This window comes from Haemaphysalis longicornis, unplaced genomic scaffold, assembly GCF_048455015.1.
Source record: "Haemaphysalis longicornis isolate Haplotype H1 unplaced genomic scaffold, Haemaphysalis longicornis Haplotype H1 scaffold_1, whole genome shotgun sequence".
Classification (NCBI taxonomy): domain Eukaryota; kingdom Metazoa; phylum Arthropoda; class Arachnida; order Ixodida; family Ixodidae; genus Haemaphysalis; species Haemaphysalis longicornis.
The window spans coordinates 74,564,328-74,588,931 of NW_027526203.1; the positions used below are offsets into that span (position 1 = coordinate 74,564,328).

The window sequence follows — 24,604 nt, forward strand, 5'->3', positions numbered from 1 at the left end:
ATGCTTCAAATTCATTCCAGTCTTTGCCCATGTACGTTACATACATGAAGATATCGATAACATTGTGGACTGTTGGAAATGGTGTTCACCAACATCTACACCAAAAGTAAACCCCAAATTTAAGAAAAGGAGAAAAAACACCATAATTTAGATTTAAGTAGGACAATCACTGCCCTCAGATCAACTGCTGTGTGTGAAGACACGTTGCGCATCGTGTAGCGTGACAGCTCTATCTTGAATTATTCAACACAGGTTGAACTGGCCGCTCCGTGCATTCTTTGAACTATACAACAGAGGCATATCCTAATGCTTAATTTTGCTTTCAAGAAGCGGAGTGACACTTTCTGTCACGGTGCCCCTTAATTTTATTTACACATGAACTGAAGTGTTGTGAAACAGTGAGGACACCAAAATAAAAAGAAAACATGTTTAATTGCTCTTTATTAAATGCACACATAGAAAAAGCATTGGGACACATTCTTTGGCACTGGTTTCAGTTTGGTGTTGGACACAATGTGGCAGTCTCAAAAACAACCAGTACTTCTCAAATTTATCGTTCTCTGTGACACCATTTTTGCTTTGAGTAACAGGTCGAGATACTTGTGTTGGAAATGGTTACAAAGGCAGAGGAGAACAAACAAAAGAAATGAAATGCATTCTACAATCTCCTAGTATTATTGCACTCTGTACATGTGATGTTCACCTTTCCAGGCAGCAAATAACATAACAAAGTGTGGTTTATTGCAGCTCAACATGTTACACCAAAGATTGCTGTGTGCAGCCGCCATCAAAGGAGAACAATGCCTGACAGAGCGGGTGTAATTTAAAAATGATTATGCACAGCTCTTGTAGAAGACACACAGACAACTGCAATAACTTAAAACCCTCAAATGCAACTTGTGAAATGACGCGAAATGCTTTTATTTGAGTTTGTTTACATTACAAGCACATGAGTAAAGACGTTGCAAATGCTTTTTTTTTTCTTTTTTTTTTTTTCTCTCTCTTTTTGCATGATGTAGCATATTTGGGCCATACTGTAAGCCCACAGTTTGAAAGCCTGTTGACTAAGCTACTGAAAGCTGTCACTTCAATATGCTCAGCTCAATAAAGAAAAACGAGTGGCCCCGTTACACACACACACACACCATAGATGATACGCTTGCAGGCTAGAGATGATATGCTTACAGGCCTGAACATCCCAAACAGCATCAAAGGACTGAGAAAAGCAGCTAGAGATGTTTTGATGAGTAATCAGCTACTTCAAGACCAAATGGCTCGCTTGTGCTATGAAGCACCATGGATGTCCTAAAGACATAAAGACAGTATTTTTTTAAAGTACCTGTAATACAGTCGGCAGGCAGCAGCGAGGTTTTAGAAATTACATTTCTATACGTGAGCTCAGTCACGTGCATCGTTCTCAACTACGGCTACTACAGTTATCCTCCAGACAATTCGGAACTGTGGCACAATAACACCATTCGAATGAGGAAAGGAACCTTCTATCAAAACGAAGTTCTACCATAAGCTTGACACTGCAAGGCCAGGCAGTATGGACGGTTCGAAATTCGTCCATTAGGTGGGCACCCCAGGCAGCGTTTTTCACATTTATTCCTGCGTAGTTCAGCAGTTTTGTAATGCATGGCTGATAGAAATCGAATGGTCTGCACGTATATTCAGCTATCCGGTTCTCATACTGTCACTGCACCGACCTCTTTAGACAAGGGTGCTGTAGTGTGGGGTACTTACCTCTGCCCTATAAATACAAGAGTTCTCATTGGTCCCAGCTGCAATTAATGACTACTGTGCATCATTTTGTGAGGACCGACGTCCGCAATGGCCATCTATGGTGCTGCTAGGGAATTCATTAAATGCTCCTAAACTTTACGCAAAAAAAGAAAAGGCTGATCATGTGAACTGTTCAAATTAGACACACTCCAGTTCTGGTACCCTTACACTCTAGAGAGCGGTGCAACGCATTTTGGACTTGGAAAATCTCCACCCACAAGAATGCTTTTTTAGGTTAATTGCAAAACGCTTCGAATGCACCATGAAATACTAAAACAATTATCCAGATTCATAATTTTCTTCCCTACACTGTTTGAGAGTTTCATTTCAGAGAGGATAACCACATTCCTACCTTAATTTTCTCCTACGTTAGTGGCACCGAGTTCCCTTTCTCACAATTTGAGCTTAGTTCTTTCCGCGCCACTGTGCGGTACATGTAGAGCCGCATTCCTCTTGAAAGGAAATCCCCGCTGCACAGAGCTTGGCCCCCCTTTTTTTTGTCGTCATTTGGCCCCCTTGACCCAGTGACTTCAGGGTTCCAGCTTGATGCGCCGGAAGCACCGGTCGGGCAGTGATTCGCTGATGTCCCGGACGTTTGCGACGTCCCGCTTGAGCTGCTCAATCTGGGCCTCATAGTCGCGCATCCAGCCCTGCTGCTGCTGCTTGGCGGCCTGCAGCTCGGCCAGCCGCTCGTCCAGGCGGGCCCGCTCGGCCTCCCGCTCGGCCTCCTGGAGACGCCGCTCGAGCTGGTCCAGCCGGCTGGGGTCCACGCTGTCCACATTCGCTGCAACAGGGGAGTCAGTGGGCACAGTTTATGCTGCGGGGCAACAGTTCTACGCACTCACATTTCAATAAAATACTCTCATTATGCCCAATTGTCATTAAGTATACATAGCACACGGGCAGGAAAAGCACCAAGGCAGAGAGGAACCAAGTGAACACGCAATCGCCATTACCATTCCTGTCTCTTGCTGCCTTCATGCTAGAGCACTGTGTAGACCTCACCTAGAGGCCCAGGACTGGCTCAGCCTTCTGAGCCTAAACCGCACATATGCTTTTGCCCCCGCCCAGCTTGGTCAAAACACTATGGCTGTGTCTGCCAACAGTGCAAGTGGCAAGTTGGTGAGTATGCAGCACATATAAGGGTGCATACTGGGCACAAGTCCACCACATGGACCAATCAACTAGCCTTCAAGCTGGCTTAGAGTGCTACGTCCTTAAAAAATGAGTGCTTATTGGGCAAACGTTAGGTATGTGCAGCTTTAGCTTGATATGTTGGTATGGCGAAACATCGAACGGGCAAAATGCGTGGCCTTGATACGTGTGAAGACAGCAACTTTAATAGCAATAAAACTTTACTGTAAAATTTCAAAAGTTAATTTTCTCAGTTCATGCTGTCTTAAAAGGACCCAGAAAAGCCTTCTGTAAAAGTTACAAAAGGCCTGTATTGTCGCGTAGCACCAATATAGCGATGCAATGCCGTTGGAATTATTGATCTACATTCAGTATTAGCTGCACTGGAAGCAATTAACTGCACCTCTCCCCCCTTGCCGATCGATTCCTCCTCCCTCTCTGCTGCTTTCAAAGCAGCTGGAAACACTGGGAATGGCCATGTGACATCGCGGCGCTCGACTTCCAATCTGCGCTAGATAAATTTCTGCGCCTAGTCACGTGTCGATCGCTGTGGACCCGCTTGCCTCGGGATCGCGCAGGAAGGAGGAAGAGCAGCCGGAAGCCAATGGCAGTGACGTTGCCAGTGGCTGACGATCGGGCGAATCAGGGGGCGCCTCGCCGTTGCGTCAGCCGCGACCGCCGTTGCGTCAGCCGCGATCGGCTCGCTGCGGCGTCGCGCTCACCGGCTGAGAAAGCCGATCTTCAAAAATTGCTTACAAATTATCAGTACAACGTATGGGGCTCACACTTGGCTCAAAACTCCCCCGTTATGTGTCCTACCACGTGAATGCATTTGATTGCCACCTTCACAAACTTTTCTGGGTCCCTTTAAGGAGCATTGAACGGTGAGCATAGGTCGGCGTACTCACTCGTGAGTACTCATTTGTACTCAAACTCACGAGTGAGTACGATGATGATTGAGCACACACCCAGAAAAAAAGGTGAGCATGATGACGAGTGAGTACAGGGGTAAGGCCACTACTCATGAGTACAGTACTCATGAGTACACTACTCATGATTATGAGTACTCATGAGTACAGTATTCATGAGTATGAGTACTCGTGAGTTTGAGTACTCATGAGTACTGTGTACTCATGAGTACCTGTACTCGTGAGTACACGGTACTCGTGAGTACACAGTACTCATGAGTACAATACTCATGAATACTGGTTTTGCGAGTGCTTGCACTCTTGAGTATATGCACTCGTGAGTACAGTAGTGCAAACAAGTTTTATCACGAGCTCGAGTCCGGACGCGCGTGTACGAGCCGCAGACATTTAGCGGGGCCGCTGTGCAGCTTAATAGTCAAAGATGGCAAAATTAGACGACGAAAACTGCACCTCCCCCCTTTCCCGGTCCCTGTTTGGCGCTGTAAGCGTTTACCGGTAGTCGCTCGCAAAGGGGTCACGGTGAAGAGGGAAAAACGAGGGGGTGAGGGCCCGGCGGGAAACGCGGCCGCAGTTGCTCTTCTCCTATGACACTTGTTGACTGCCACAGTTATTTTTGATGATGTGGGCTGTGAACGCGTGGCGGCTTCATTGCGCTTGCTCCCTTGCAGTTGTTTTAGGGGAGAGGCGGTGGAGGCTGCTAACAATGCACGCACTAGGCGTACTGAAGTCCCTCTTTTTCGGTCTTCAGAGGTTTCCGTAGATGCATGTCACGCTGTGTAGTCGTTTCGTGAGCCGAACCGCTCCTTTCAACAGTCGCAGTTAATTTACGTAACTCGCGTCAAACCGACTGCATGGTTTGTAAGGTTTGTCTCACCGAAATTGTCTGCACCATTCTGCTGTGCGTATTCAAGCGACAATTTGGCTGATGTGCGTGCGCCCATATGGTTTTATTAGGTTCCCGTTTTGAAACCTTTTGGTCAGCTTCGCTAGTAATATGGTTTCGTGCAGTGCCATTTACAAGTGAGCATATAGCCCCACCATACAGGCGCGGCGGTGGAATTTGCCCCAGCAATGGAAATAAAATATCCGAGTCCACCTAAGCACGTGTGTGAGTTGTGAATCGGATATCATAATATCCAGTTGAACGCGTGCGACGCCTTGTTTAGCCTCGCATATTTTGTTTAGCCTCGCATAATCAGTTAAACATTTTATTTTTTTCTGTTTAGCCTTTCATTCGAGCCACGACCTAGCTAAGATGTTGCAGTCGACAGGATCAGGATTTGCGGCAATGAGAGGACGAACGGATGAAGAGACGAACAACGTGGACGAACCGTACCACGACTACGAGAGTGCGGCGCGCAGATGTGAGGCACCGACGGACTCCATGTCAGTGGTGGTCGACACACTGCTGTCATCAACGGAACGCTACGTCCTATGCTCTGCGAAGAAACAGCAGTTCGTGAGCGCACTACGATTACGAAGGCTACCCTGCTCTGGTCGTAAGGACGACATCGTCTTGCGTCTCCTAGAGGACAACGGAGAACGTCGCCATCTCTCCAAACGACCCTGCAAGCGGCGCTGTTTGAGAGCAGGAGGCTGCGTGAGGAGGAGGAGGAGGAGGAGTAAAAACTTTCTTAATGTACAAGACAGAGTTAAAGAGAGGGAGAGGCGGTTAGGCCTTTCTTGCGTGGGTGGTATTCCTCAGTCCGGGATCATATTGGTCGAGGCTGCCGCCCGTGCCCGCTGGACGAGAACCTGCTGAGACTCTAGGTCCGAGCAGCCGGACAGGGCGCCTCCTAGCCCTCCCTCGTTTACTTCACTTTGACCTTTAACCCTGGATTATACTGGCAGGCCCATACCATATGATACGTGTCTGCCCACTGACCGCAGAAGTTACACGAACCCGAGAAGGACGGGTTGATGTGTTTGAGCACTGTGGGGCTGTAGAATGAGCCCGCCTGCAGCCGGCGAAGATGGCGCTCCTCAGTTCTATCCAGACCTTTGGCGGGCATCGGGAACGCCCGCCTACCGTGGCGCAGGTATGTTGTGACCTTAGAGAATGTGGTTAGCGGGTAAGGTACAAGTGTACGGTCAGAGCCTGGGAAGTCAGAGGAACTCCGGGGGAGAGACGCTCGGGCGGCTGTGTGCACAGCCTCCTTCACAGCGTACAGCGCACGGAACGCCACCAAGCCAGCACACACGGAGGAAACTGTTATTCGCGACATCCTCCGCTCCCAGTGCTGCTATCCGGACTTGGCCAGCGAATGTTACAACCGCAGAAATCACCTGGCCACAAGCAACAATAGACCCAGCGCACCCAGTTCAACCCTACCGGAACACCCGCTGCTCCAGCCCGATGTCCAGCGGACGAACGACATAACACTCGTGCAGGTAGGTCCGTCAATGAGCAACGACACGGCCAGCGCATGCGGCATGTCCGAGCTAGAACGAACAAGATCCCCGGCAACCACGCTCCGACCGAGACTCACACGACAAACACCATTTCGTACAAAGGACGCAACCGCGAGCAAGCGGACTCGGGACGAACGGAGCCTGCTTGTATGGGAGAGATAGCGATTATAGCGTTCTCGAAACAACGGGCAAAAGACGGGGGCTTGAGCGACGACACGGACACGGCAAGAACGGAAACAAATGAACCCGATCCAGACGAAGGCATCGAATGCCCTAACGATGAAGTCACGCTTGCGACGCCAAGGAATGTGGGACCGAACAGATGGCATGAACCACGCCTGCTTCCCCACCACAACGGTTTCACTTCCGAAACAACCATTGCGACTGCGAGCACGAAGCCGCAACGACCTTGACCGATCAGCCATGCCATCCTACGAAAACGCCACGCTACCGCACACTAAGCGAAAAGCCAAACGGCTCCCGCACCATACGCAACGCACACGACAATTCAAGCAACGTCCTCAACGCGCCGAACTATGCCATCCCTACACAACGCAGCTCGCCACCGGACAAACCGGACGTCTCCGCCCCCAGATGCATCAAGCACGCGACGAGCTACACGAACACAATTGCCGACGGAAGCGGTGCGGCTAACGCAACGCCGTAAACACTGTCAAGTTTAGGTCTGACGAAGGCAATCCCACGGCACACACACACACAATAAAATCAAGCAGATTGGAAATTCACCGAAACTCAACGAGACGAACACCCTCTTAACGTAATTTCTAGTATCCGGAACAATAAAAAACAAATGCCAGAATCGAGCATCTGTGAATAAGCGGACAGTGATGTGGATACGAACGGACGTCAATGTATGCGAACGTTTCATTGTGCCTGCCGGCAGGCACAATTCAAATTTGGAGCACGATTACGAGAGTATCAGCGTGCCCGAAAACGAAAACGGACGACAAAAGCTGCCACCCAAAGACACGCACAATACCGCAGTTTACCGCCACGGCCACACAGACAAGTCCCGAGATCCCCTGAGCCCGACCCGGCCTAGACTTCGTTTCATGAAACAAGAGGAGACGCCAGACGCAACACGAGTGCTTACGTTCCGTTTCGCTCTCTCACATGTACGTGCTTTCGCGCAGTAAGTCGCGCTACGACAGTGCACCGCGTCAGACGTTTTATTCCTCTGTCCTGATATATATGTAACCTGCGTTTTTCTAATCAATTAAACATTTTATTTTTTCCTCTTTATTCTTCCATTCGAGATACGACCTAGCTAACAGTGCAGATAAGTTGATTATTCGTGAGTAATACAAATTGAATACTATTGAATACTCATGAGTGCAGAATGAGTAGTACTCATGAGTGCAGAATGAGTAGTACTCGTGAGTGTAGAATGAGTAGTACTCATGAGTACAGAAGATTGAGTACTCATGAGTACAGATTCAGTACTCATGAGTACAGATTGAGTACGAATACTCGTGAGGACAAATGAGTTTGAGTACAAGCGAGTATGATTACAAATGAGTATTGGATGAGTGAGTACGAGTGATTTTGTGAACAGACGAGCTTTTTGAGTCTGAGTTTGATTGAGTACAGAGTGAATGAAAAAAAATTGTGATTGAGTTTGAGTGAGTTCTTTCTGTTTTGCCGACCTATGACGGCGAGTAATCTGCTGCAGGGCTACTAGGATGGCACACCAGGTGACCTTTGTGTCAAGGCTTCTGTACAGCTTGCCACTTCAATTGGGGGTTCTTCTCACGAGGGACAAACAATCCAAGCCTTGGCAGTGAAGGCAGCACCGTTTTTTAGGTTCGTCTGCAAACCAGCAGCAACTAAAGTTTGGGCCACTCCATTTTTTATTCCCTTTTATGATACTTTCTACCATCTTTGTTTTATTTTCTTGTTCATTTGTAATCAGGCCATGTCACATAAAACAGCGTCAATTTGCAGAAAACGAGCTCGGCGGCTATGATCATTACTTCCCTGCGTGTCTGAAACAACCATCAGTGTGTGGCCAGAGCTTGTCCTGGATGCTGCCATCATTAGTTTCCAAGAACACTGCAGCCAGTGCAGCATAGCCACTCTTCATGGAGGCCCCCTCTATGTTTCACCATTGCTGCTACGGCAGCTGTGCTTGGGTGTTGATGTTAGGGACCAATATGGTCTCCAAACACTGCTATCCCACCTCCAGCAGTAACATCCTCCATGTGAGGAGGCCAAGGGGCCAGCAGAGCGGAAGTCTGCCTGTGTGGACACCATAAGATGCTTCGCCGAGATTTCCCCGCTTGAAGCATCCCTCATGTGAATGTCGCTTTTGTTTTAATGAAGCGGCTAGCTATGTAGTTAGACTGTTTGCCAAATCAGCAAGCTTGTTGCCTCTGAGTTTGGCAAGGTTGTTTATTTTTCTGCCTTGGGGAATGTCCTATACATAATTATGGTGCTGCAGGAATGCTTGACCTGGCATGACAGTGGAAATCACACAGGCCTGGTGCAGGCCACCGACCGAAGAGCCGCCATCAAACTGCTTCTCCGCGGACAGGCCAGTACAAGTTAGCCACAGGCTTTGTTGCAACACACTTCACTGCATTCCCAGATATCACAACCTCCGAGGGAGCAAAGTCAGTGGAACGAAATTACTACTACTACTATGTATATTTTATTGGTGCAAGGGCGTCTGAGGCCAAAGAGCGCCAAGACAATGTTTGTTTTGTCACATTTGTTGTTAAAATGCCATGGCAATGATTGTGATGTACTTGGTAAAAATAGTGTATATATGGGTGTAAAGGGCCCTTACTCTAAAAAGCGAAGATGAATAAGATGAGAGGTAACAATGATGATGTTTGGGTGTGCACTGGGAGCGCCATAACATAACAGGGATGGCAGTGACGTCCCTGGCACGCTATGAAAACGCTCAGAACCACCCTCTCTATTTGCATTAGGTGGCCCTGATGTCACACATGGTATGAGATGAGTGGTAAAAATCCAATGTCAGCGAGGTAGGCTAAAAGGCGTTCACTTCTGATCGGGGGTTGATCAGATAAAAACAATGATGGGTGTAAGGGTATCGTGTAGGTGTATAGTTCGGGGAAGTGTCGTTTCCTAGCGTCATGGTAGGCCAAGCATTCAATCAATACGTGGAGGACTGTAAGTCTTCGTCCGTATTTCTCACAAGATGGTGGTTGGGTTCCGTTTAAAAGGTATGAGTGTGTAGCGTGTGTGTGACCTGTTCTTAATCTGCATATCGATATTTCTATGAACCTGTTCCGTTTCTCTGTGTTGTATTTCCCTATTTGTGGTTTTATAATATGCAGTTTGTTTTCGATTGGTGTGTCCCACTGTACCTGCCAGTGCCTCCAAGGCATACTCCGAACGAGTGGTTTCATGTCTAGGCAGGGAACACGTGGGATATCTACAACACTGCGGAGAGCCGCCACAACAGCATTCTGGTCAGCAATTTCGTTGCTCAAAATTCCGCTCTACCCAGGTACCCAGCACACTACTACAGTCAATTTTAGAGCGTAAGCAGACATTATGGATTTGATAAGACAGTTTAAATTGAAGTTACTCGTTGGTTTTCCTGAATGGAGAGCCAGTACTACACTCAGGGAGTCTGTAAAAATAATGGAACTGGGTATTCTGGTTTCTGTAATGTGTTCCACAGTAGTTAAAATGCCGTGTGCCTCAGCTGTAAAAATACTGGTATTTTTGTGCATTGTGTTTGCGATAGCAAAGTTTGGGCCATGTGCATCGCATATGACACAGAATGGGCGGACTTGGAGGCATCTGTGTAAAACGTTGTGTAGGGATATTTGTGTCGTAGGTGTAGGAAGTGCTGCAAGATGAGTTCTCTTGGTGCAGTGCTTTTGTTAATGGCTCTAAAAGATAAATCACAAGAAATCGGGGACATTTCCCAAGGAGCAACAAGGTCTGTTATCGAAGTTTTGTAGGTCTCGCTAAAAGAAATCTCAAGCTCCTCAGCTTGCAGTTTCACTCTCAACAAAAAAGGCATAGATATAGAGGGTCGACTGAGAAACGAGTGCATGGCAGAGGTGTCATTGACAATAAACGAAGAAGGGTGATTTTTTATGGATGTTGCCTCCATGGCATACAATAGGTCTGTGTATAAGCACTGGTCTTCCAGGCACCACTGGTCACATTCCACATATAGGCTTTGTGCAGGACTCGTTCGGAAGGCTCCTGATGAAAGGCGAAGCCCAAGGTGCAGAACAGGGTCAAGCACTTTAAAGCAGTTTTCGAAGCTGACCCGTATACTACGCTCCCATAGTCCAACCGCGACTTCACTAAACTGTTGCAGAGACGCAGCAGGCACATCTTATCTGCGCCGTAGGAGTGGTGCGATAGGACTTTTAGGATATTCATTGCCTTTATACATTTTACTTTGAGTAGCTTTATATGTGGAATAAATGACAGCTTTTCATCTAGCACAATCCCTAAAAACTTGTGTTCCTTCTTCACAGGCACAGCTACTCCACTGAGCTGGACAGTGGGCTCAGGGTGAATACCACGCTTCTTGGAAAATAAGACACATGTGCTCTTTTGAGGATTTAGCTTAAAGCCATTTTTGTTGGCCCATTTTACAAGCCTGTTTGTGGCAAGTTGTAACTGCCGTTCACAGATAGACAGGTTACAGGACCGGAAACTGATATGACCATCATCCACGTAAATGGAGTAAAAAATAGTACGGGGCAGAGCTTTTCCAAGTGTGTTCATCTTAGCTATAAAAAGTGTGCAACTAAGTACTCCACCCTGAGGAACACCGTTTTCTTGCATATACAGTGCGGATACTGCAGCCCCAACCCCTGAATGTTCGTTCAGACAAATAGCTTTCAAGGGTGTTAAGCATATAATTCCCACAAATACCAAAAGATTTTAGGTCCTGCAGGATGCCGTAGCGCCAGGCAGTGTCATATGCTTTTTCTAGATAAAAAAATATGGACATACAAAACTGTTGGTAACAAAGGCATTTTTCACATAGGATTCAAAAGCGAGAAGTTGGTCTGTTGTTGATCTGCCCGACCGAAAACCTGCCTGGCAGCTGTCAAGAATACCATTGTATTCCAGGAAGTATAGTAACCTTCTGTTGATCATTTTTTCGAACAGCTTGCACAAGCAGCTGGTCAGGGCAATTGGACGATAACTTGAAACACAGGACGCATCCTTTCCCTGTTTAGCAGTGGCACAACGATAGCCTGTTTCCATGCCTTAGGAAAGTGCCCAGCACGCCATATTCTGTTAAACAAGAACAGGAGAGTATTGACTGTATTTGTATGAAGGTGTTTGATGATGCCGTACGTAATGTTATCTGCACCGGCGCCGAAGACTTGCAACCAGCCAACGCAGTCATGAGCTCGTGAAGGGAGAATGGAGCGTTATAGGAGTTGTTTGATTGCTTGTGGTCACGTATGGACTTCCACTCAGCTGACTTTTTGTAGTGTATAAATGTGCTTGTGTAATGTGAAGAGCTTGAGATGTGTTCAAAGTGTTGTGCCAACACGTTTGCCTGGTCCTCTAGGGTGCCACCAGTGGTGTCTACAAGGGGTAAGCCATGTGTGCTTTGTCCATTAAGTTTTCTTATCCTGTTCCAAACCTTTCGTGTATCGGTGAAAGAATTTATTGAAGTTAAGAAGGACCTCCAGCTATTGTTTTTGGCCTGACGGCGAATGCGCCTTCCCATGGCTTTGGTGTGCTTGAACGCTACAAGGTTGTCCGCAGTTGGGTACCTGCGAAGAATGCCCCACGCCTTGTTCAGTGCCTGGCGTGCTTGTCGACACTCTTCATTGCACCAGAGCCGCCTTAGGTTACTTGTGTTGCCAGAAGTGTGAGGAATGAAGTTCTCTGCAGCGTCAAGGATATGTGCTGTGATAAAGCTACAAGCTTCATCAATACCCAAGTGTTCTATGGAAGTGTGTGTGAGTTGAGATTTCTGCTTAAATTTCTCTCAGTCCGCAGCGGTTTCTTCAAACCTTTTAGTTGAGATGGGAGTGTAGGGGTCTCTGTCTAGGCATCTCAGGAATACAGGAAAATGGTCACTTCCAAGCGGGTTTTTCTCCACCTGCCACTCAACGAGTGGAAAAAGAACAGCAGACCCGATTGCCAAGTCTATGTGTGAGTACGTGTTGTGTGTGATGTTATAATATGCAGGCTGTTTTTTGTTGAAGAAACACGCACCAGATGATACAAGGAAATGTTCAATCAAGCGGCCACGAGCATCAGTTCTCCCAGAACCCCAGAGTTTGTTGTGTGCATTTAGGTCTCCAAGTAAGATAAATGGTTCAGGAAGCTCATCCACCAACGACTCAAATTCTGAGGCAGACAATTGATGATCCGAGGGAATGTATAAGTAACATACTGTAATCAGCCGACCAAAAATGATCACGCGGACAGCAACTGCCTCAAGGCTGGTGAGTAGTCTAATGGACTGGGAAGGAAGGGATTTTCGCGTCACAATGGCAACCCCGCCAGATGAATGAGCAAAGGCATCTCTATCTTTCCTGAAGACAGTGTATTGTTTAAGAAAGTTACTTTGCTTAAGATTCAGGTGTGTCTCTTGGAGGCAAACAATACTGGATTGATGTTTATAAAGGAGTTCATATACATCATCTAAGTTTTTTATGAGACCCCTACAGTTCCATTGAACTATGTTTTCAACAGCAATTATGGATTAAAGATAATAAAGATGTAGTTGAGAAGTTGCCTATTTTGGTTCATGTCAGTGAGTCTTCCTTAGGGCTTGTGATACGAGGAGGTGGTTTTTTTCCACGGCCAAAAGTGCTGCGGCGCTCATTTTGCGCCTGCTGGGCAGGTTGAGATGCCGAGGTGTCCATGTCCTCGACTGACAATTCAGGCGGCACCGAAATGGTGTCCTTCCGACATCCACCTCCTGGATTGGTTCCTGAGGTGGCCGCAGGCTTCTTGGTTGGAGCCTGCGGTGCGGGGCCCCCTGAGTTCATGCTCTCAGTGCCCTCGGGTGTCGTGTGGGCCAATGGAGCTGGACTGGAAGAGGCCGGACCAGTACCAACAGCGCCCGTCACCACGTTCTGCACAGGCTCCGCAGAAGTAGTGGTGGGGTGCTCGGCTGTGGATGGCAGCCCAGCAGGAGGAGGAACCACCAGGGCCTCTGCTGTAGAGGCAGGAGTTGGTGGTTGCTCGGAGGGGGTTAATGACAGCGACACATCAGCTAAGCTGCATTGTGCTGCAGTACTAACCAAACATCGCCCCAACCCCCGGCGGGCGGCGTCTGCATAGGATGCAGCCGAAAACATCTTGTGCTTTTGGCGTGCTTCAGGGAAACTGATATTTTCGATTACTTTGATCTGAATGATCTCTTTTTCTTTTTTGAAAGATGGGTAGGATCGTGAGTATGCAGCGTGTGAGCCACTGCAGTTCGCACATTTCATGATTGTGTTTTTGCAGTCATCAGAAGAGTGATCATTTTTGCCACATTTCGAATAGGTGAGCTTGCCACGGCAAGCTAGAGTTCCATGAGCGTAGTGTTGACATTTAAAGCATCGCCTCGGGTTTGGAATGTAGGCGCGTACACGACAGCTAAGGAAAGCTGCTTTCACTGTCTCGGGCAGGGTAGAGCTAGCAAATGTTAGGATGATGTGTCTGGTCTTGATCTCTGCTCCATCTCTTCTCATAATACTGTAATTCTACACACGTTAACAACACCTTGGTCATGCAGTCCCTCAAGGAGGTCATCATCTGTCTCATGGAGGAGTTCTTTGTCAGAGATAACACCCTGGACAGTGTTTAGTGTGCGGTGTGGTGTAACTGTGACAGTCAAGTTGGAAATTTTTTCTTGCTTCAAGAGGTTCTCGCTTTGGTTTTTTTGCATAACTTCAACAAGGAGGTCTCCAGAGGGCATCTTTTTGGCATTGTAGTCTTTTCCAACAATGTTTTTAATACACTTGGCAAAGAAGAAGACTGACAGGTCGCTGATAGGTTTTTCGTTGGTCGAGTGTATGACTACGTATTTGCTGAAAGCTGCCTGAGGTGGTTGGGTGTGGAGTGCTTCGGTGCGACCCCTTTTAGGAGGTCGATCAGGGTGTTTTGCGGGAGTTGAGAAGATAGCCATAGAACATGGAATGAACTCTGTGGCAAGGCCAGTCACCCACCACCGAGCCCAACAAGGGAACGTGGCTTTGAAGCGCACGTTAACTGTACCTCGCCACTATAACCCTATGCTCGGGATCTAGGGTGAAGCCTTCGCACAGGGTTAACCCTCGCCGCCTGGAGAAAAAAACGGAGAAATAAGGAAGAGAGAAGATGACAGGACAGGGTTAGGAAAGATGATAGGAAAGCAAAAGAATGAAGAAGAGGACAGGAAAAGGCGACTGGCTGATTCCCCCCAGGTCGGGTCAGACTGGGGGCACCGTCTACGGGAAGCGGGGGCCGAAGTGGTGTGTTGCCTCTGCCAGGGGGCCATGAAGGTCCAAAACAACCCTGGCTTTGGCTCAACCACCAGGATGCCCTTTTCCCCGGACACGGCAAAGCCACGCACAGCCGGGACGTGGGTGGGTCCAACCCACATGGGTGGAACGGAATTACCAAATGGTAGGTTGGAATAACAGCCCACCATTAGGCATGGGATGAGAAGTACAGTTGAACCTCTTTATAGGAGACATGGATGTAAGAGACAAATGGGTATAAGAGTCACTATTCACCCACATGGTTGGCTGCCCCATCTTTCCCATTAAATTGACCTCTTTTATAACAGACATCGGATGTAGAAAATTGGTTATAAGGGACAAGTCATTTTGAACTTTAATCAATAATCTCACTTGTAACAGACATTTTCACTTCAGATGCAGTGCCACTAGTCACTAATTACAGTTGCTTCCATTCTGGAAACACAGGTGGACGACAGACGCCTGCAGTCGCTATTAATTATAACTTCAGCAAACACAAAGTGGTTCAGTCAGCTATGAAATGACGATGAGAAGCCCTGCCAATGGAAATGCAACTTACAGAAGTGATTGAAGTTCACTGCCATCCATTGGATGGAGTGCGATAGCACATGCGGGCTCTCCCACTCACGTAGCTCCCAATCAAGAAGCACCGCAGATGTTGGGTCCTGCAAGCGTAATGAATAGCCTGAGCACACAGCGTAAGAAGCTGTGCTCTCTGACTATTCATCAGGCTTGTGAACACATCTACGATTCATCTTCCACAAACAAGGAAAGGAAAAGAAGCTTGTAGAATCGGTTGTAAAAAACAGTGTAAATACAGTCATAAAGCAAACAAAGATTCAGAACTGTTTCATAAATTTTCGGAGCCAAACACAAATTAGAATGAATCTTTTGAAACATGCTGTAGCGTTCTTTTGAGCTTATTTTAGTCATACGATGCCAACATTGAACTAGGATCTGATTAGTAAGTGAAAACATGGTTCCCTGCTTATAAGAGACATCTCATATAAGAGACAGAAACTGCTCCCCGGTATGTGTCTCTTATAAAGGGGTTCAACTGTAAAGGAGGACCAAGAACTCTGTCAAGGAATGGGATCAGAAATTTCAGGGCAAAGAATGAATTGGGATGATCATGGAGGAAGAAAAAAGATAGGAGACGGCACCACCGGAGAAACGTGAAGCCTATGCATAAAAAGTGAAATCGAAGTCGGCCCAGGCGTCACTGCAACACGTGACCCCAACGCGCCGCCGCCGTATGGGCCGCCGCGCACTCTTCAATTTCGTCTGCTCGAAACTGCTCTATGGCCCGTTGTCGCGAAGTCTGATTTATGTTGGTTTTTTTTTTCATGGCTTTTGTCTTTCGTACATACGCGGCACTCCTGCCCGCACGGGGGCATGAGATCGCCGAGCAGACAAATGGAGGAAGAACGGGGAAAAGCTACCGCCAACAAAACACGAGAGATGCGCCGGAGTCGGAGACCGCCGCCGCCGCCGGGTACCCGACCATGGAGGTCACGTTGGTCACGTGCTGGGCCGACTTCGGCGGCTTGAGAAAGGGAAGCGGCGGAGCGGCCGCCTTCAACGGAGCTGGGCTTGCGAAGGCTAGCTGCGTGATGTCATGCCGTCTCCTAACTTTTTCTTCCTCCATGGGGATGATAAGTGCAGCTTTTGGGAGAGGCCTCCGTCTCAAATTGAACATAAGTATGCTGATGATGGTGATAGCAGCCAAGCTGCTTCCTACGTGGAGTGTGTCTAGAGCTAGCAAGATCGAAAAATGGTCCAAATTGCAGCGAAGCACATTTCAGTGCAGTGAATTCGCACCAAAACGCAATACCTGAAAGCTCAACTTTGTCACTGCTATGTAAAGGAAATAGCAAGATGAATGACAACCACCCACCATGTTGTCAATGGAATAATCCAGTTCTAGTTAAGAAGGCAACTGCTGTGGCATTATGAAGTGCACAGCCCATAAAACAGACGTTGTGCTGAACAAGTAACTAAGGCAGACTGGTGTGTGCATATTGCAATTTGAGAAAAGCAGCACTACAAACAAGATGGAGAGAAGATGTACAGTGTGGCACTGGGCTACTTCTTCCCTCCATCTCATTTGTTTTTCCCAAGTCTTAGGGCTTACTAAAGCAGAAAGTAGAGAATAAAAGGAGAGATGGATGTCATACAACTGTCAACCTGTACTTTCGGTGATGAATAAAGACCTAGGACGCATGGGCATTTTATCGGCACACCAAGTGAGACCCAAACAAAAGTAACAGCACAGGCACTGCTTTGCTTACCCAAGGCTCTCAGTATCTCGTTGACTGTGACCATGGCGGCTCTTACTTTGTCCGAAGCTTGTTTGGCCCCCGTGCGTGCTTCGTTGGCTTTTTCCAAGGCCTACGGAGGAAATGGGCACACAAAAATGGCGCACAGCTCTCTCTCTCTCTCTCTTCTAGATTCTACCTGAGAAATACACCTAACCACACACAACAAGTGTGTGGCCTGTCATTCAGTATCATTCACATGCTTTACCGCAGCCCCAACTGTATCAGCACTGTTACGCTGTATGTGCCCTAACACAACTGCATTTTCCCGTATATGCACTGAGGCAATTGTGTGTTTGCTCCTTGTTTTCAGCATTTTAAAATGCCTAATTAAGGGGGCACATGGGTCTTAGAGCTAAAATTTTTATTATTTGAGCTATTGCCATGAAAATTTGTAGGTTTATGTATTATGCTATGCTGATTTCAAATCTGACACCAGTTTTTGCACAAAGTGCAATGTTTTAATTTTAGGCTACTTTTATTGTTTGCAGCTTTAGTCAAGTTTTTAGAAAAAATAGTTTTCTTGGTGGCTATAAATTTCATGCTGGTGAATTGAGGAAGAACCCGTGAGTGCAATAAAAGCAGCTGCATGTTCCTCTCTCTGCTAGTTCAAAAGTTATGAATGTGAAAAGTTAGTGTTCAAAAACTACCATTTTTTTAGTCTAATTACTTTTGATAATAAAAAATATCTTGATGCATAGGGCATTATCTAATGGTCTAGTTGCACTCACCAGCTATTCAGTCACTAAAAAATACAAGAATGACCAAAATCTGATCAGTATTAGTGGAGATAAGGTTGTCAAACGACTGCTCCAAGGCAAAAAAAGTCGAACTGAGAAAATCGCAAAAAACGAAATGCAATGTTGTGAATACTTTATTTACATACATACACATCAAGGAATGCAGCCAAAAGCATCAAAATGCTCCTGGGGAGTAATTTTTGTTGTTGATCAACAAACTCCAGAAGTTTGTTGATAGCCGACAAGTCAACTATCGTGTAAGTCGGCGCCGATGCTGACGGCTCGGTGTTATCACTGCTACAGAGAGTCCGCAGCTTGCGCTCTGTGCCCGATACAGACGATAAGCCGGCTGTTATCGCCTCGGCTCGCTCATGAAGTTGTTGACGATCGTCAGGAGTCATAAACGTCGTGTCAAGCCGCGTTCGCTGCTGCCGGCCGCTTTCACCAGAATCACTCGAACAGCCGGCGGTCGCGCCGAGGGCCGCCGCTCCGCCGACGGTCGCGTTGAGAGCCGCCGCTTCATCTGCCGCGGGTTGATGGTCGGTTGCGACGCCTGTTGAAGGTTCCCGAAGGCGTTCAGCTTGCTTGCAGCGTACCTTTTTGCGTTTTTTGCCGAATTTGTGAGCGCTGCGGAACTTTCGGTACGGTTTTGCCATGCTTCCCGTCCGACGGCTTTTCCAAAATGGCCGCGTTCAAGTTGAAAAAGATGGCCGCGCCTGATGACTAGGGCCAATGAGGAGCGCCCGTTTCACCACGTGACGAGCAGGGACCAATAGTAAAGGCGCATTTGACGTTTTGTTTTGTTCATTTTCCCGGCTAACAAAGCGGAGTCTAGCGCGCCGCCCGAGTAGAAAAAAAAGAAGAAAGAAGGCGCTTTCGAACGCTACCAACATGGCGGCTCTACGCCGCGTCGTTCAAGGACGGCGCGCCGCTCAAAATCGGCGTTTTCGACGCCGCTTCGCGTCATTTTACAGCTAGAAACGTGCCGTTATTCGTCATTTTCTAAATAACTACGTGGATTTGGGCATCAAAACTTTATGAAGAGGTAGAAAATGACTTCGCGAACGCGAATATCGCTAAATTGAAAAATGGGTTTTTTCGCGATTTTTCGGCTCCAAAGACCCGTGAGCCCCCTTAACTGCACTTCTACAGTGGTCATGTACAGCTGATGGATCGTGTGTGTTCCAATGCAAGCTGCCAGCCTCTGATTGTGTGAATCCAGGAAATGCCATAGCACACGCCTGCGGGCGTGGCTGATCCTTTTCACTAGGGAGTCAAAGCGGGCGCTGCCGTGCTCACCTCCTTGGCAAGCGCCTCATCCCCGCGTGCCTGCGCCTCGAATTCGCTCATACGTTCATCTGTCTCTTCGACTTTGCGGGCCAGACCTTCGGCCTCATCTCCCAGCTGGCGCGCCGTAGTCTTCGCGTTGTCCGCCTCGTCGCGCACGTGGATGGCATCCTGCACAGTAAAGAAGAAGAGAAGAAAGACTTCCATTGATGCTTTTTTCACTGCATGGGTTTGCCCGGTTACTTTGCTGCTACGACTCTACAAGGCACTCTTTATTGGTCTGCTTTGCTACAGCCTGCCTGCCCCTGATGCACTGCCCAAGAGCAACGTCAAGCAACTAGAGGCACTACAGGCGCAAGCTCTGCGTATTTGCCTGGGACTCCCTAAGTGCACTTACGCGACTGGCACACCTTGTAAAGCGAGGCGACCCTTGGCCAGGGCACTATTAAGTCAGGAAAATATCCGTGTCTGCCTCCGCCATGTTAGCAGTTTGTTTGCCCATCCTTCAGTCGATAGCTGCACTAGTCATGTGCAGGAATTCTTGCTGCCATACTATCAACGTCCCATTAGACCCGAGTTACCCTTTGGCAGTTTTCTACATGGTCAATAACAACAACAGTGCCTGGAATCGGGAAAAAGTCAACGATGCCTCCACCAGCCTTGACCTACTACACACTTCAGCATATATCACGCTGCTATGGCGGGTATACCCACGTATATGCTGATGGGTCAGTTACGGTCGAATCTTCCGCCATAGGTGTATGGGTACCATCTTCGGGGGCATCTGTGAGCCAGAAGCTCAGCCACAAGACATTGGTACAAAAACCAAGCTGGCAGCAGTGAGAGCTGCACTGCAGACTGTCAAGGACTGCCCTCAAAAACCCTGGGTAGTTTTCCTGGACTCCTGCTCTGCGCTACAAGCGCTTCTCAAGCGAGGAAGTAATCAAGGTCAACTGATTCATGAAATAAACATCATACACACAGAGGCACTGCGCAGCAGACACACTATTTCGTTGCAGTGGTTTCCAGGACACTGTGCAGGGGTGAGACAGCTGAATCAGATTTGGGAGCAGCTTTTGGAGCATCGAAATCTTGGTTTTGGAGCAGATGAACCTTGATTTGGAGCAGAAGAATGACATTTATTATGTCACCTTAGGAGCTTAAAAATAAATTTTAGATGTGGCTGCATCTCATTCACTCGCCTTGTCCCTCCATACGGCGTTGTTGCCCGTCCAGACCCCACCCCCTACACTATAAAAAAATAATAGTCAGCGGCGCCTGGTTTCGATCCCACGACCCTGTGAGCGGAACGCGAGGTACATGGTGCTCTTCCCACTGCGCCACAAAACCGAGACAGAATCAAATGCTACGAACGCGCCTTATATCCTTGACTCATTCAAACTACGTCAAGAAGCTACTGATACAACACATGATGGGGCACTGATTAAAACTTGCAATAAAAGAAAAGAAGCTCCCACTTACAGCAACAATGATGGAGTAAAGGTCGTTGCGACAGCGAAGCCCCAAGCATACCACTTAGATTGACCAAGATTGGCCAATAAAACATGATAATAATCATAAAACATAATAATCATACGCGTTCCCGACACGTTTCACGCGATTTCAGAATCAATCCAACGGAAACACCAAGTGAACCCCACGATGCGTCGCATCTACACAGGGTTCCAGTTATCTTCGTGATGTTCTTTTCCCCGGGGCTTCTTCTCCAAGCCGCTGCAGCGCTGAGGATCTCACCCCGGGTATCTCCAACCGACAAACTCAGCCTCCGATCAAAACTGTATACATTTATTTACAGCCCGGCGGGCGACTAAAAAACAGGACTCGCGCGGAGCTCGAAGACAACGGACCGAGCTCTCCTGCGCCCGGGCCGCGTCTCTCTGTCTTCATCTTCCCTTCCTCCTGACGCTGACGGCCGGGGAAGAAGGAAAAGCCAGTTGTCTCCGTCGGTGGCCATCGCATGTGGTGGTGGTTAAGGGATCCGGTGCGCGCAGGCGTTCGAAATGCGCGGCGTCTCAAGGCGCCGCGCGACACGTGCATTTCATTTGTGCGCTGCTCGCCCCAGGGCCCCCGCCAGTTCGTGCGTCGAAGCGCCCGACACCTCCACCACCACTGTGAAACATAACTTCAGGAATGTTTCACACACGAAACACACACCACACACACGTTTGGCACTTGCACCATCGTTCCTTCAGTTTGACGACACAACAATCAGCACGGCCAGTGCCCCTTGACCCTGGCTGCAGGTCACCATGACAAAATAGGCACAATCCTCATCTAGCTCAATCAGAGCGAGCGGCCTTTAGAAGGTGGTATGCACCGGCCGTCGTCGTCCGAAAAGACCCTTGCCATGCGGCGCACCCCGTCGCACAACAGTAACAGGGCCCCCTCTCCTCCCCGCTTTCTCGCTCGTGAAGGGACCGCTGCTGCCTCGTCGGCCTGCGTTGCAGCCACGCTGCACTGCGGTGAAGCTGGCTGACGCTTCCTCCCCTTTTTGTCCGAACACCCCAGTTCAGCCAATCCTGAGCTCGGAGCGCCATGCTCCACTCCGCACCGCTGGTCAGCGTAAGCAGCAAAGGGCTGCTTAGCGGCCTCATCAACGCTCACGTTGGCTGTCCCTTCACCTACGGCTACAGTCCTACCTGCAACGGCCTGCGGCTGCATTACATAAGCAGCCGTACCCTTATTTGCAGTTTCCTCTGTCAGTTCGCTCGGGTTTCCCATGGCAATCACACTTCCGCGACATGACATCTGGGTATCTCGAGAAACGCGAGATGCAGTGTGCGTGACACCAACTGCATCCTCGCGCGATTCCCGTTCTGCTGCATTCTGCAAAGCAACGGGCCGCTCGCCCACGCTCCCAGAATGTTCTCCGTCTCCGCACGGTGCGACGACGGGCTCACGCTCAACTGAAGCCAGTCTCTGCCCCTTCAGAACGGCTGAATCAAGAACCTCATAGTTCTTCCGCTCCTTAATGTGCGAACCGTCGCGTTCGGCCGCCACTGAATCACCGCGTGCGCGCGAAGCGCCGTTCTCTACCACACACCGTTGTGTGACGCAAGGAGTAGAGAGGGGCTCATCGGCCACATGAACGGGAACATGCGACGCAGCTGAGGCTGTTTCTCTTGCTACCAGCTTTTTCACCGGCATGCGCACACTCTCATTCACCTTTGACTGCCTGTCATCTCCCAATGCAGCCTCGCGCTTAACACTTTCCTTGACCTCCCTCTTCATGTGGGTGAAGTTTACTACGCGGGATGCTTCAGTATCCTGCTCCACGGTTGCAGGAAAACTGAACGCCCACGAAGGAACGCGCGCCACTATCCTCTCTTCACCTCTCCCGAGTGACTCTGATTGTGGCGGATCCCGCGAAACAAGAGGCTCACGCACGCCCAGTGAATGGACTCCACACCGCACATCTTTCGGCGAACTGGCGCACCCCAGTCCACTCTCTCCCTCAGTGCTAAACATTACTGTTTGAGCAATCGGTGAGGCAGGAAAATTGTTAGCTCTCTTGAAACGTTCACTCTTCGAACGTTCCGCTGCTAACTCTGCCTCAGCGATTCTCAATTTCGCCTGCAACAGCGCCTTCTGCTCAGCGAACGACATGGCTGACCTAATCCTGACGCTCGCTGTCTCGTCAGCCCTCACACACAGCTCCATCTCACCATGCCTAGCTAACCGGCCTCCATTATCTCAGAGTCAGGGCTGCTCATAAAGCACCCCCTACATGTCATGGTGAGCCACGCACCCAGGATCAAGAGAGGCACTGACCTGCATAGCTCGGTGCTTGTGGTGATGGGCTGGATCCGTCGAGGTGGCGATCCGTATCCACTTATGCGCGGCTCCTTCCGCCGGGGCGTCCACCAAACAATCGCCCGCTGACTTCTCGCCTGCCGACAGCTCGCTGCTCCTGCCGCTCCTCGTTCAGTGGTCTGCTGATGCCTCCACTGACCGCTGGTCAAGCTGCTTCTCCGCCGCTCAGCAGGCCGCAGACACTGCCTCGGTCTCCGATGACAAGTTCGCAGAGCGCCGGTCGAGCCGCTTCTCCACCTGGGTGGCGAGCTCGCTGCTCCTGCCGATCTCGTTCAGCAGACGGTGATTTCTCCGCGTGCCCCGTCCGTCGAGGGCCCGTCTCGCCCGCCGGCCAGCTGAGTCGTCGCTGTTGAAGATCCTGTCGACTGCGCCAGTTATCTTCGTGATGTTCTTTTCCCCGGGGCTTCTTCTCCAAGCCGCTGCAGCGCTGAGGATCTCACCCCGGGTATCTCCAACCGACAAACTCAGCCTCCGATCAAAACTGTATACATTTATTTACAGCCCGGCGGGCGACTAAAAAACAGGACTCGCGCGGAGCTCGAAGACAACGGACCGAGCTCTCCTGCGCCCGGGCCGCGTCTCTCTGTCTTCATCTTCCCTTCCTCCTGACGCTGACGGCCGGGGAAGAAGGAAAAGCCAGTTGTCTCCGTCGGTGGCCATCGCATGTGGTGGTGGTTAAGGGATCCGGTGCGCGCAGGCGTTCGAAATGCGCGGCGTCTCAAGGCGCCGCGCGACACGTGCATTTCATTTGTGCGCTGCTCGCCCCAGGGCCCCCGCCAGTTCGTGCGTCGAAGCGCCCGACAGTTCCCCTCGCGGGGAGGTACGTGGGCGCAATTTTTTTTGGCAACTCGGGGAGGGGGGGAGTGCACTTTTAAATCGATTTTGAACGTACCTAACACTGAAACAGCCTTTCAATAAAGTTTTTTTCTACCAGATTATCACAAGGTACTAACTTCACTACCTTTTTACAACCCACTTTTAAATATTAGCCTCTATGCATAAATAGAGTGGAGGTCTATTGAAAATATTGAATTGAAAATAGAATTGTAGGGCTCTTTTATTATGTGAATGTCCAAATTATTTTTGTAATCCCAGACTCGGCTTTACGCACAAGTGTAGACTCGTCACGGCAAAAGTTGTGCAGAACGAGGTGACGCCGTCGCACCCCACCAGCCCTCCCATTTCAATACCCAAGGTGCATGTTCACTACGATCGTAATTTGAGTAACGTTCGTATGTTTAACCACATCCCTTTTGGCATTACATTTCACTTCAGATAGATGAACCAATATTACTAGCGTGCAATAATAGCCCATCCCGCAATCGAACACTGCTTGAACATTTTCCGGCGATGTAGCCTGTGCCGCCACTTCTGCAGTGTCGATCGTCCCATTCCCGCCGCTCGCAATCTTGCTGTCAAAGGCAGCAATAACTCGGCGTTTTATAACACCGCAATGAGTCCGAAATTTTACTTCAAGCGCGCACCGCGCCTCACACTCAAGGCCAAAACACGGCGAATTCGCGGGCACCAGGTTGTTTCGGATGAACTTCCGTCCTTCTAGTCGTGCAACTCCCCGCAACAGATCACTACTAAACCCAGCCACCCCCATAACCAAAACAACGGAAGAAGTCGGCGAAGAGCACTCTGCCTGAGCCACGAGCAGCTGCTTCACCCGGCAGCCATGTTTTCCAATCTTCACCACCCCAAGATGGCGCGCC

The 24,604-nt window shown here is 49.1% G+C and overlaps 1 protein-coding gene across 3 annotated transcripts in view; it reads right to left on the bottom strand.

The window, feature by feature from the left end:
* Positions 1-413: 413 nt before the first annotated feature.
* Positions 414-24,604, bottom strand: part of LOC144177661 (laminin subunit gamma-1-like) — a 251,634-nt gene continuing 227,443 nt past the window's right edge. For all 3 annotated transcript variants that reach the window (XM_077705275.1, XM_077705274.1, XM_077705276.1), the window contains 3 exons: positions 19,065-19,223; positions 16,999-17,098; positions 414-2,569 (listed from right to left, as the gene is read on the bottom strand). In XM_077705275.1, coding sequence (XP_077561401.1) covers positions 2,316-2,569; positions 16,999-17,098; positions 19,065-19,223 — 513 coding nt within the window. In that variant the 3' untranslated portion in view covers positions 414-2,315. The remainder of the gene's footprint in view (positions 2,570-16,998; positions 17,099-19,064; positions 19,224-24,604) is intronic.